The sequence below is a fragment of the Brassica napus genome, chromosome C9 (assembly GCF_020379485.1).
Source record: "Brassica napus cultivar Da-Ae chromosome C9, Da-Ae, whole genome shotgun sequence".
Taxonomy (NCBI): Eukaryota; Viridiplantae; Streptophyta; class Magnoliopsida; order Brassicales; family Brassicaceae; genus Brassica; species Brassica napus.
In genome coordinates, this window is record NC_063452.1 from 64,615,374 (window position 1) to 64,629,423 (window position 14,050).

General features: G+C 33.2%; 3 protein-coding genes across 4 annotated transcripts; 2 read left to right on the plus strand and 1 right to left on the minus strand.

The window, feature by feature from the left end:
• Positions 1–900: 900 nt before the first annotated feature.
• On the plus strand, positions 901–1,655 carry LOC106372582 (metallothionein-like protein type 2, MT2-4/MT2-25). Its single transcript, XM_013812825.3, has 2 exons — positions 901–1,118; positions 1,275–1,655. The coding sequence occupies exons 1-2, from the start codon at positions 1,057–1,059 to the stop codon at positions 1,453–1,455; spliced, it is 243 nt and encodes an 80-aa protein (XP_013668279.1). The 5' UTR covers positions 901–1,056; the 3' UTR covers positions 1,456–1,655.
• A 3-nt stretch (positions 1,656–1,658) lies between these two features.
• LOC106372581 (kinesin-like protein KIN-10B) lies at positions 1,659–4,877 on the minus strand. 2 transcript variants are annotated; one of them, XM_048768413.1, is made up of 12 exons: positions 4,613–4,877; positions 4,366–4,540; positions 3,772–4,147; positions 3,487–3,692; positions 3,082–3,386; positions 2,941–3,004; positions 2,715–2,814; positions 2,453–2,628; positions 2,308–2,354; positions 2,183–2,204; positions 2,028–2,090; positions 1,659–1,951 (listed from the first exon to the last, which is right to left on the minus strand). In XM_048768413.1, the coding sequence occupies exons 1-12, from the start codon at positions 4,795–4,797 to the stop codon at positions 1,838–1,840; spliced, it is 1,833 nt and encodes a 610-aa protein (XP_048624370.1). In that variant the 5' UTR covers positions 4,798–4,877; the 3' UTR covers positions 1,659–1,837. The 2 variants fall into 2 exon arrangements, with proteins under 2 accessions (XP_048624370.1, XP_048624371.1); XM_048768414.1 differs by lacking the exons at positions 1,659–1,951; positions 2,028–2,090; positions 2,183–2,204 and having other exon boundaries at positions 2,304–2,354.
• Positions 4,878–10,277: 5,400 nt separating this feature from the next.
• On the plus strand, positions 10,278–10,928 carry LOC106433533. Its single transcript, XM_013874361.1, has one exon. The coding sequence runs from the start codon at positions 10,278–10,280 to the stop codon at positions 10,926–10,928; it is 651 nt and encodes a 216-aa protein (XP_013729815.1).
• Positions 10,929–14,050: the final 3,122 nt, after the last annotated feature.

A 14,050-nucleotide genomic window follows, 5' to 3' on the forward strand; every position in this document is an offset into this window, starting at 1 on the left:
CATACAAGCACTCTTTTAACTTTTTGTAGGGATTAGACTTATCGACACTGCAATATTCCCATATGGATGGTTCTCCTAACTTTTCTATTACTTTTTTATAGATCGATTTTAGAGAAAGTGTTCAAAAGGAGAGATTCGATTCGAATACGCACATAGAATGGACATGGTCGATAATGGACCCACCTCAAGTTGGCTCATGCATCCTTTCTTTTGTGTACTTTCAGTTCAATTTGAACAGAGAAGTCTTTGAAGCCAGACTTTGGAACACTACTTTCCTTTGGCAACATCTTGTTTTAGACTCTTTTCTTAATGAAACGAGATCAACCAAAGTGATACTTATCTAAACCAATACCCAGCCCAGAACCTACAAGATCTTTTCAAGCATCACCTAAACAAGACAAAACCATTGTAATATCAGTCTATAACCATATATTTAATATTCAAATATGATATGCCAAGTCAAAACGAAAATTGTTGAGATTCTGAAGGAAAAATAATGAAACATAAAAGATTAAAAGTCAAATTAGGTGTTAATGTTAAATGAGAAACAGTTTTATTCAGTTTATGAACTTTATTTTCTCTGTATATTTTTTGAAAATAAGGATTACTATGGAAACACTCAATCAACATTAAATTAGAGCCAACTTTAAATTATAAACTCGTAAACCTATAAACAAATGAAGGAGTAAGGCATAAAAGCTGAACCTTAATGGTGACATCTCAAGAAAATACTATATAATTATGTATCTATTTATTTTTCTTATATATTTTTCCTAGTTACTCCATAAAACATAGTATAATTTTTTTGGTATTGGTATTTAATTGAACTGTAAGTAATTGATTCTTTTCACCCTATAGTGAAGCTTTAAAAAGTTTAAATTAATAAAATGATAGATTTTTATTTTAAAGTTGTAAGAGTGCTCTGACAGGTGGTGGACGGCTGATACATTCTCATTTAGCCTATAAATAAGGAGACTCCTCTGTATTATAATTTCATTCACTTATTGTTCCAAACCACAAATTAAAAACTTTCTATCTTCCAATTCTCTAGAGGAAATGTCTTGCTGCGGAGGAAACTGTGGTTGCGGAGCTGGCTGCAAGTGCGTTGGTTGCGGAGGGTAAAGTCTACACTCTCATCACCTTCTTTCTAAAGTTGTCAATCTCTGCTTCATGCATGAATGACTCATCTCTGTCGGCGTTCTGAGTGATTGTGACTCCGTTTTGATAGCTTAAATTTTCTAAAATTTTGATACACCATTTCCATCTTTGTGCAGTTGCAAAATGTACCCAGACTTGGGCTTCTCCGGCGAGACCACCACCACCGAGACTCTTGTCCTTGGCGTTGCTCCGGCTATGAACTCTCAGTACGAGGCTTCCGGCGAGACTTTCGTCGCCGAGAACGATGCCTGCAAATGTGGATCTGACTGCAAGTGCAACCCTTGCACCTGCAAATGAAGAATCATATAAGACCCTAAGAGTCTGCAATATATCTAAAATGTTGTGTAATAATGGCTGATTTCTCCGGTTGTTTTGCCGGCGACGTGAGTCTTCTTTGTCCTCTGTCTGTGTGCGTGTTTATGGTTTGGTCATAAGATATCTCTTTAAGTTGTATCTCTCTGACTATATATATAAACCAAAAAATGTTATGGGTTTGAGTCTTTTGAGTAATCAGAAATTTTAAGTTTGCTTCTGTCTTACACAATACACAAACTAAAATCAAAGCAATGTCTCCCTGGTTATAAAGCGTTGACAAGAACAAACATAATGAAACTTCTCCAAACACAATACACAAATTCGTGAAGAAACCAAAGTGTTCTTGTTTTGATAAAGACAACAACTAAGGTGTTGTTGTGGAAGCAGCAAGTGGCTTCTCAAGAATACCTTCAGTGGCTCTTTTGAATAAGTTGTGTACCTGTCTTGAGGTGAAGCCGATCTTCTCTAAGTCAGCAAGCTGTTGAAATATTCAGACATTTGGTTAGTAGATGAAAGATAGTTTTAAGTTTGGGGGAGAATAATGAATGAGATACCGATTTCACAGGGCTTGTTTCTCTGAGTTCGATAATGTAATCAGCCATCTTCTCTCCAATTCCCTGAGAAAAATATATGAAACAGAGCCATGTGAAGTAGTTAAACCAATAGTTGACTACGGAAGCAGAGATTATGTAAATTCATGCGGCTTTACCTTTAACTCCAGTAGCTCTTCTCTGTGTTTTAAAACATAGTTAAATGGTGAAAGTTAGTTCTTATGAGATCCAAAGGATTATAAAGAATCTAAGGCAGGCAGATGAAACTGGACACTATGATTACCTGTTGGCTGTATTCAAGAAGTGAATATATTCATTTACGAGGGAAGTCTGTGAAATGAAAAGAAAGTTGCCAAAAGGATCAGATTTCTAAGTCTTGTCAACATAATAGCCCTTACTTTTTTTTGAAAAATTTGATTCCTTCCTACCTTTAAATTAGTGCTCCAGGCATTGAACTTCTGGCAATTGCCACTCATCTGCAAATTCTTAGCGTTTCCAGAAAGAAGAGGTGCTTTTGGGGTCATTGCATTTGAGTCTATCGGAGATAGAGCTTCCCGAAGAGGACTGAGTTCATTATAATTCTTCTCGACCTCCAATTGGTTATCTAACATAAACGTAAACCAAAGTGAGGATTAAAAGAAAACGTCCACAAATATTAAACAAACAAGTGGTTCATGTATAGCAGCAAACCTCTCAAGCTTGCCTCTGATACCAACAGACTCTCTTCGCCAGATGTCTCTCTCTCATCTTCTTTGGTTGGAGAAGCTAAGTGCAGATTCTGTATTGGTTCCTGGATTTTTCAAAGAACTCCAATACTTAAATGTAAACTTCCCGTTCAGTAGTATGAAAGGTATAAGTCAAAAACGTGCAATATAATATACAAATGTCTATGTTTTTCACAAGAGGATCAGCTTACCCATAACTGTGAAGCATCAGAGATTTCCCCACCAAATAAGTTCCTGGCACTCACAAATGCGTTCCTGTATACAGATAAGTTGTGAGGGAAGAGGTTCTGGCATATGGAACGATTAATAAACTCAACCATTCAAAGGGGTACCTCTGTTCTTTGCCAGTAAGTTTAGCACTTCCTGCAACGGCTGATCTATGAACACCGAGTTTCTTGACCGAGCTTCGAGATATTGAACTTTGATTTGTACCTATCAGCGGAGAACGTATAGGCATCATCCTATGCGAGCTTTTTGTCTTGCCTTTTGATTCCAGCCAAGCTTGCAGTTTTGCTTCCATGTCTACTTTAACCTTGGGGGTCTCAACCTTGGGATTCATAGACACAACGTTTGAAATCTGCCTAGACCTTGCAGCGAGGCTAACAGTGCGAAGAGATTCTTGGTATTCTCCAGGATTCTGAAACGAACAAACATATTCAGCACATTAGCGACATAGGATATTTCCTGATCAAAGAAATGAACCTCACTGTAAAACAATAAAACAATTATCTTCCTACCAGGCATGCTACCATGAGAGCCCTACTAGTTCCCCCAAGTGAATCCTGCAATATTCTAGTCAATTTGCTTTCCCTGTAAGGCACTCTGGGCAGATTGTTATTCAGTGCATAAACCACATTGGACAATGCAAATAATGACTGGTTAATCTTGGCGCTCTCTTGCAGACGGATTCCTTCATTGCCTGTCCTTCTATTGTCTTCGTTACCTGCTTAAGTCGTGTAGAGTTAACGTTAAAGAGAAAGATGGTATACAATTAAATACTTGGAAAACAGGAAGAAATTTACCAGCCAGATCAATGAGATTGATTTTTCCAGTGACACCACCTTCCGAGAGTACTGAGATCACAAGCACTCCGTGGCTTCTACTAGAGACATCATTTAGACCAGTGTGTGCAACTTTCCTCCGCAGGACGCCACATGAGTACGCCTCGTGAAACTCAGGCATGGAGTTAACTGGGATACTAGACAGTCCCTTGAGATGAACTTGTCCATCCTTATCTTCCCAAATAGCAACCTCGGTGGCTTTAACCTCTAGGAGATCCCAACATCTGTCCATGTAAACTTCATAATACGAAACCTCAGCACTACTTGCTGTCTTCTCGCACATAGACAGGATGGTGGACATGGCCAATGGCATAAGGCCAGGCAGCTCATCGGTTCCCTGAGACAGATAATGCAAGAAGAGTTGAAACCACACATCATTTGCTATAATGAAGATGCAATTTACAGAAAAAACAAACAAACTAGTTTGAAGAAAAGGTATAGTCTTTTGAAACGCATTTTAGAGCTCAAACGTGATAAAGGTTTTGAAAAGCAAAGATCAAAGGCAAAACTCCATGAAATCCAAAAATAATCTGTGAAATCTTAAAGCGAATCGACCTGCATGGTAAACGTCTTCCCGCTTCCGGTAGCTCCAAAGGCAAGCACAGTAGCGTTGAAACCGTTGAAAATCCCCAGAATCAAAGGATTTACTTCTCTATCAAATATCTGCCTCACCTTCTCATCACCATCTCTCCCGTGAAACAGCGCATCCAGCTGGTAGCATTCCTTCCGACTGGCTCCACAGTAAAACCACCGATTCGTCAGAATCCATAAATCAATTTGGAAAGAAGGGAAAGAGGGTTACCAGCTAAGTGGATCTTTGAGATGAACCGCCACTTCGCTGTCATGGTGTCTGTCGATTACGGAAACACACGGCTGGACTTCGGAGATCTCTCGGGGGAGAAAGGGACGAACCCTAAGGACGACCCTCACTTTCGAAACGCAAGACGAATTGAGAATGTTGGTTTTCAATGGGGTTTTCGAATCCATCTCTGTGTGTGTATGTTAGAGAATAGAGAGAGAGAGAGAAAACACTTTTATTCAAATTTTGAGTTTAGTACAAGCGAGTGACCCGATCCCCTTGGTTTGAATTTGATCACTCTCTATTTTTTTTTTATTTTTTTTTTTATAAAAAGGCTTTTTAATGGGCCCGTAACGAGTAATTAACCCATACGAATAATTTTTCGGTAAATGCGATAGCGTTGTTTTAAAATTCCTAAACACATTCTATATTTTTATTAATGTATATTGAACTCTTTTTTATGGTACATGAGTATCATTTTAATTTTTTATCAATTAATTTAGTAAAATTTTATAATACTCCATAAGGACTAACCACTATAAAATCGTTATTCTCTAGAGAAACATAGATAACAAAGGTTTCAAACCTTTTTAAAATTAATAATATTTTAGTGCATGATGCAAATATGCATTAAAACAGTATTGTCATATTTTTGAATTTTTCTCAAAATCTAAGTGTTAACTCTTACGAAAATATAGAGTTTTTCGGTAAATACTCTAGTGTTGTTTTAAAATTTCTAAACATATTCTACATTTGTATTAATGTATATTAAACTCTCTTTCATGGTACATAGAAATCTTTTTAATTCTTTAGAAATTAATTTAGTATAACTTCATAAAACACCATAAATTGGTGGATGAACCACTATAAATCGCTATTCTCTAGAGAAACGGAGAAAACAAAGATTTCAAACCTTTCTAACCTTCATCATATGTTTGTACATGATGGAACCATGCATTAAAACAATATTGTCATTTTTTTGAATTTTTCTCAAAATCTATGTGTTAACCCTTACGAAAATATTGAGTTTTTTTGGTAAATGATCTATATACTGAAGCATGTGATATTTGGTATTGTTTTAAAATTTATATACACATTTTACATTTGTATTAATGTATATTAAACTCTTGGTACATGAGCATCATTTTAATTTTTTATCAATTAATTTAGTAAAACTTTATGATACTTTCTAAATAGGTGGACTAACCACTATAAAATCGCAATTCTCTAGAGAAACGGAGATAACAAAGGGTTTAAACCTCTTTGACCTTCATCATATGTTAGTGCATGATGCAACCATAAATTAAAACAGTGTTGTCATATGTTTGAATTTTTCTCAAAATCGATGTGTTAACACCTCTACGAAAATATTGAGTTTTTCGGTAAATGCTCTATACACTTAAGCCTATGATCTTTAGTGTTGTTTTAAAATTTCTAAACACATTCTACATTTGTATTAATGTATATTAAACTCTATTTCATGGTACATGGGCATCATTTTTTTTTTATCAATTAATTTAGTAAAACTTCACAATACTCACCAAATTAGTGGACTAACCACTATAAAATCGCTATTCTCTAGAGAAACGGAGACAACAAAGGTTTCAAACATCTTTTACATTCATCATATGTTAGTGCAGGATGCAACTATGCATTAAAACAGTATTGTCATATTTTTGATTTTTTTTTTCAAAATCTGTGTGTACCCCTATGAAAGTATTGCGTTTTTTTGGTAAATTCTCTATATACTGAAGCCTATGATCTTTAGTGTTGTTTTAAAATTTCAATACATTCTACATTTTTATTAATGTATATTAAACTTTCTTTCATGGTACATGGGCATCGTTTTATTTTTTTATCAGTTAATTTAATAAAAGTTCATATACTCCCTAAATTAGTGGACTAACCACTATAAAATCACTATTTTCTAGAGAAACAGAGATAAAAAAGGTTCCAAACCACTTTGACCTTCATCATATGTTAGTGTAGGATGCAACTATGCATTAAAACAGTATTGTCATATTTTTGAATTTTTCTCCAAATCTATGTGTTAACCCCCTATGAAAGTATTGCGTTTTTTTTTGTAAATGCTCTATGTACTGAAGCCTATGATCTTTAGTGTTGTTTTAAAATTTCAATATACATTCTACATTTTTATTAATGTATAAAAAACTCTCTTTCATGGTACATGGGCATCGTTTTATTTTTTTATCAGTTAATTTAGTAAAAATTCATATACTTCCTAAATTAGTGGACTAACCACTATAAAATCGCTATTCTCTAGAGAAACAGAGACAACAAAGGTTTCAAACCTCTTTGACTTTCATCATATGTTAATTCAAGATGCAATTATGCATTAAAATAGTATTGTCATATTTTTGAAATTTTCTCAAAATCTATGTGTTAACCCTTACAAAAATATTGAGTTTTTTTTTGGTAAATGCTCTATATACTGAAAGCGTATGATCTTTTGTGTTGTTTAAAAAAAATCTAACACATTCTAAATTTGTATTAATGTATACTAAACTCGCTTTCATGGTACATGGACATCCATGCTAGCATGTATATTAAACACATTCTACATTTTTGTAGCATCAATGCTCGTATGTAATAAATAGCTTATGATGCAGATGCGTGTAATTATCTTGCAAAATATATTTTTGCATTGGTGTATTAATACTTTGAAATGAAACCGTTTACCGTACAAAGGGAATCGTTTAAAATTTTCAAATATCAGAGTGTTCGTTTATTCAAATAGCTAAGTATGAGTAATATATAATAATATGTTTGCGCTGTTGTATGAAAAAAAAGTTAGGAGCACTATTTATCGTGAAATCATGGACCTTAAAAAATAAATTGATGTAAATGGGTAAAGCAAATAATTATTCCTATGTTTTTTTTGCTAAAACATTATTCATATGTTAAATGCTCGGCATATGTATATCAAATTAGTAAATTCAATTTTGCATTCACTATATAATATTATACATTTATATGTAAGTTCATAATATACTATAAATCTATTGGTTCATCTAGTTTTTTGGTTTTTACGGGCTATTTTATACATTAAAATAAACAAAAATATTTTATTGTCTTTTCGACACATGTAAATCCAATTAAAATCATCGTACTCGGTTCTGTTGATTTACATTAATTTTCATACCGGTATGATCGTATTGAATATCAACAATATCATAAGAGCTGTTTTTATGACGTATACATAAGACGAAGAATACGCCATTATTTGTTTACTAAAATATAAAAGTATACTGTTAAAAGTATTATTTTTAATTTGATCTAAAGCTCACACGACAATATTCCCGCATGTTTATGAGTTACACCAAAAGCCCATACGATCTCCAACTCCAAGTTAATGAAACGCCGCGTTTTGGATGCGGACACGTATCGAGTTCTCAAGACTCGAATTAGTGACGTGTCCGCCTACGTGGACAGCCTAGGAAGAAAGCAAACCCAACTTTATATATAAAGATTTACAGCCATGTATTTATCATTTTTGCTAGTAAGTAGGTGGTCGTAACATGTCAAAGTTAGTTTTGAATATTGGTGTTTAAACGGCGTGAGATGATGAATGTAACCTTTGCCTTTGTCTTCAGGAACATCTTCATCTGAACACATATCTCTAAATATATAAGGTAAGGTTGTTACACATGATGAAAGAGGTTTAGCAGTTGAGATTACTCGTTTTTGATGCATGCATCATATCTAGACTCTTAGTATCCCCACGAGATGTAGGAATCACACGTATAAGGCCTGACGGCTTCACGTTACCATCATTGTCGATGAGCGTTGGGACAGAACGTGTACGGCGTATAGGCAGTGTACGCTCTCTTTTCTGGCAAAAATAACACATGTACAAGTCTATCTCCCTTGCTTATAGTAAACCAATTTCTTTAAGATAGGATACTGACCATGGATGTAACTTGATCATAAACGGTAAAGACTCTGTCTGCTTGAATTTTCTAGGAGTTAAGAGATTAGTGAGAGACCATGTTCTTGGGATATTATACTTATCTCTGCCATCATACACCAAACCCACACCTTCCTCAATATCTGCATCGTTGTTCTGCCCTTTGAAGTTAAAGAAATTCTTCAGACTAGTCCTTCTTCTTAACGAGGAAGGACTCATGGATCCGACGCGTCTCCCGATTCTAGGACTTGCATAGGAGAGAAGTTGAACCTTTTGGTGACAGGACTAGGAGTAGGAAGAGTAAAGGATCCATTTGCTCTCAGGAAATCGTCTTCTTGTTCTCTCAACTGTATATCAAACACAAGGTCCCGCCACCTTTCGTGTTGTGTTGGCTCGGTGATATCTCTTCAGTAATCTCAGCAGAAACTCCATTCTACAAAACACACAAAAAAAAGAAGACTATTCACTTGGTTTCACGTATCAGTTCCCTCACAAAATTTCCATCAAGGAGAAACCATTAAAAGTCTTATGCAGAAGATCACACCTAAAACCAAAAAAAGACCTCAAGGGCTCAGCTAAAAACAGAGAAAAACTCTACCATTACAGCACGAGAAACATCTTGGCAGGAACCATTTTCATGTTCTTCTACTTGGCGACGAGTTGTATCTTGTTCACCATCCATCATCCTTAGTTCAAAAGTAACTAAACCTAGAAACAAGACCGTTTAAATAGTAAAAAAGATGAATCTGTGGGACCCTTTTGAGTTAAAATGATGATAAATCTTCAATCATGTATGGTCTTGACATCGGTCGGTTTAGTGAACAATATACTATTTACTTTTTAAACGTTGACTAGATTTTGACTCGCGATACGAAAGCACAGAAATAATTTTCATTTGAAAATTTATTTAGTAAAAATTAGAAATTTTACATATATGTATTTTTACCTAAAATTGTTTTAAAGTGTATATAATTAAAATATATTTATATGAATATTATTTTATGAAAATAAATCTTTTATATAACATGCCTCGTATTATTTTTACTTATATTTTGAAGCTTTAAAATTATAATATAAATAAACTACATATCGTTCAACCCGTCTCATACTTAATAAAAAGTTACATATTTAATAAATAATCCACCAAAAATGTAATGATAAACATAACCTATAGGTCGATGTACCATATAATCAAATAATAGTAATATCAACTAAGTTTAGTATTTATATTAATAATACTCAAATATATTAAATAATATTTTAACATTCTAATTTAAATATAAATATTAAAATATAAAATTACTTGTTACTTTAAATATATTACTTTAATATTTATTTTAATAAGTTGAAGTATGTTGTAAAATTCATAAATATATGTTAATATGTATATGTAAATATTTAATTTTATAATTTATAAAATATTTAATAACTGGATTAAGTTATTTTATATTTATTAATTGGTGTAATATTTAATTATGAATATAAATTATGCATATATAAATATTATAAAATGTTATTTATTATTCTATCAATTAAAAAATGAATTAATATTCATTTATAATAGTGCTTAATATTAATTAAGCATTTTTATTATTTGAAAAATAATTTACACTGGCACACTGGAGGAAATCTTGGATCTGGAGGAAGCTGCTAAAGTTGAGAACGTTGGCATATCCATTCATCCGGTTTGAGATTAATGATGGGCACACTGCATTTTTTTGGTATGATGACTGGCTGAAGATGGGGAGACTCTTGGACATTACGGGTGATGTGGGTACGTACTATCTTGGAGTTGCGAGAACCGCTCGAGTTAGTGAAGCAGTTATGCGTCAGCGATGGAACATCAGGGGGAACAGGAGTAGGCATTTTCATGCTCTTCATGACCGTATCCAGAATGAAAGGGTACCTCTTGACGAGCATGGCAGAGACGTGGTGCTATGGAAGCATGCGGAGAACACTTATGAATCACACTTCTCATCGAATAAAACTTGGGATCAAATACGGGTGAAGAAGGATAAGGTGGTTTGGAGCAAGAGTGTATGGTTTCCACAGGGCGTTCCTAGATACTCTTTTATTGTATGGCTGGCAATAAAGGATCGCTTATCAACCGGAGTGCGTATGAGGGCTTGGGGTATACAGCAAATTTGCTTGATGTGTGGAGAAAGGGATGAGTCGAGGGACCATATCTTTTTTGCTTGTCCCTTTACCTTCACTGTTTGGAACAGACTTGCAGGCCGGTTATGTGGTAGAAGGATCAATCCTGATTGGAGTCTCACTTTGCAGTTTGTTACTAGAAACTCTCTTAGCAGCATGGACAAGATACTTGTCCAAATGGTGTTTCAGACATGCATCTATTACATGTGGAAGGAGAGGAACGACCAGAGACATTAGAAAAGTTATCACACAACAGAGCAAGCTATCCGAATCATTGACAAGGCCATACAAAACCGAATCAATTCTCTACGATACAAACCGGATCATAAGTTAGCTGGGCTGATGCAACGCTGGTTTGAGGTATTTGATTATACATAGGTCTATTACGAGCATTTTCTTGTGTATAGCTCATAGCTTATAGTTTTTTACTTCCCATTGTAAATGTCTATTCTTTTACTTTGATCAATAAATTTCACATTTCATCAAAAAAAAAATTTACATTTTAGGTAAAAGATATTATCAATAATACAATCCTAAATAAGATTCTTACGGATATCAGAATATCTTTTAGGATAATTTATTTTAAAAATAAAAATAATAATATGTTAAGTTAGAGTGTAAATGTTATAGTAGATAAATTTGTTATATGCAAAATAATAGGAAGTTAAATAAATGTATTGGTCCAACTATGACTTTTTGTAAGTAGATTTTTTATTGCTTCTGTTTTAATAGAATTGATTCTTAGTACTTTTTGTCAACGTGTCGTACATGGTGTATATATCTTTATTTACAGCCATGTATTTTATCATTTTTGCTAGTACATAGGTGGTCGTAACTCGTAAAATGTCAAAGTTAGTTTTCAATATTGGTGTTTAAGCGGCCCGAGACGATGAATGTAACCTTTGCCTTTGTCTTATCTTCTTCCCTGTTTTATGTCTACTAAAAAATAAGAAGCAATGCACTTTAAGAGAGAACACATATATATTGAAGAAGGATTGTATAAAATAAAAGTAAGAGTATGATCACAAAGTTGCACGATATTACATTACATGTCATAAAGTTTGGATATTATTAAATGTCGTACAACTTATAACTGGTCCCGTTCACCAATAACAACTCTGCTTCATCATACTTGGCTTAATCTCACTTTCTTCCGCTACGATACGGCTCTGCCATAGTTTTGGGTGAAGAATGGTTCGAAATCGACTTCGAGGCTGAGGATACAGATTGATTAACTACACTCTGTGATTGTGATCGTGGTTGAACAGTAGTTGTTTCCGTCGCTGGAGGAACATTGCTTCTCCATCCTGTGGTTAAGTAGCAGAAGATATTCCCCATGGCTGAGTGATGTAAGACTTAAAAAGTGGTGTGTCTTTCTGCTTCGGCTTTTATATTAATTGTGTTGTGTGGTTGGTGGAAAACATATATGTAAAGTTTGACTTTGGCGGGACTATGTATCAATCATAGTCAAAATCTGTTTTTTTTCTTTCATATTCTATATTTGTAATAATTTGATTATAGAAAGTATCCCACCACTTATACAACAAAATATTTTCTTAAGAATTTTAGATACATAAGATCTTACACTGGTATATTAATTTTTCTTAATGTATATTAAACTCTATTTCATGGTATATGGGCATCATTTTAATTTTTTTATCAATTAATTTAATAAAACTTCACAATACTCCATAAATTAGTGGACTAACCACTATAAAAACACTATTCTCTAGAGAAACGGAGACAACAAAGGTTCCAAACCTCTTTGATATTCATCATATGTTAGTGCAGGATACAACTATACATTAAAACATTATTGTCATCTTTTTGAATTTTTTTCAAAGTCTATGTGTTAACTAACCCCTACGAAAATATTGAGGTTTTCAGTAAATGCTCTGGTGTTGTTTTAAAATTTTTAAATACATTCTAAATTTGTATTAATGTATATTAACCTATCTTTCATGGTACTTGGAAATCGTTTTAATTTTTATCAATTAATTTAGTATAACGTCGTAAAACTCCCTAAATTGGTGAATGAACGAACCACTATAAAATCGTTATTCTCTAGATAAACAGAGACAACAATGGTTCCAAACCTCTTTGACCTATATCATATGTTAGTGCATGATGCAACCATGCATTAAAACATTATTTTCATATTTTTGAATTTTTGTCAAAATCTATGTGTTATCCCCTATGAAAGTATTGAGTTTTTTAGGTAAATGCTCTATATACTGAAACCTATGATCTTTAGTGTTGTTTTAAAAATTCTAAACACATTCTACATTTGTATTAATGTATATTAAACTCTCTTTTATGGTACATGGCATCGTTTTATTTTTTTATCAATTAATTTAGTAAAATTTCATAATACTCCCTAAATTGGTGGACTAACTACTATAAAATCGATATTCTCTTGAGAAACGGAGACAACAAAGGTTCCAAACCTCTTTGACTTTCATTATATGTTAGTGCGGGATGCAACTGTGCATTAAAATATTATTGTCATTTTTTGAATTTTTCTCAAAATCTATGTGTTAACCCCTAAGAAAATATTGAGTTTTTCTGTCAATGCTTTATACACTGAAGCCTCTGATCTTTAGTGTTGTTTTGAAATTTCTAAACACATTCTAAATTTGTATTAATATATATTAAACTCTATTTTATGGTACATGGACATCATTTTAGTTTTTTTATCAATAAATTTAGTAAAAGTTCATATTACTCCCTAAATTGGTGGACTAACCACTATAAAATCGTTATTCTCTAGAGAAACGGAGACAACAAAGATTCCAAACCTCTTTGACATTCATCATATGTTAGTGCATGTTGCAACTATACATTAAAATATTATTGTCATATTTTTGAATTTTTCTCAAAATCTACGTGTTAACCCCAACAAAAATATTGAGTTTTTCGCTAAATGCTCTATTCACTGAAGCCTATGATCTTTATTGTTGTTTTAAAATTTCTAAACATATTCTACGTTTGTATTAATGTATATTAAACTCTATTTCATGGTACATGGACATCATTTTAATTTTTTTATCAATTAATTTAATAAAACTTCACAATACTCCATAAATTAGTGGACTAACCACTATAAAATCGCTATTCTCTAGAGAAACGAAGACAACAAAGGTTCCAAACCTCTTTGACATTCATCATATGTTAGTGCATGTTGCAACTATGCATTAAAACATTATTGACATATTTTTGAATTTTTCTCAAAATCTATGTGTTAACCCCTCCAAAAATATTGAGTTTTTCGGTAAATGCTCTATTCACTGAAGCCTATGATCTTTATTGTTGTTTTAAAATATCTAAACATATTCTACATTTGTATTAATGTATATTAA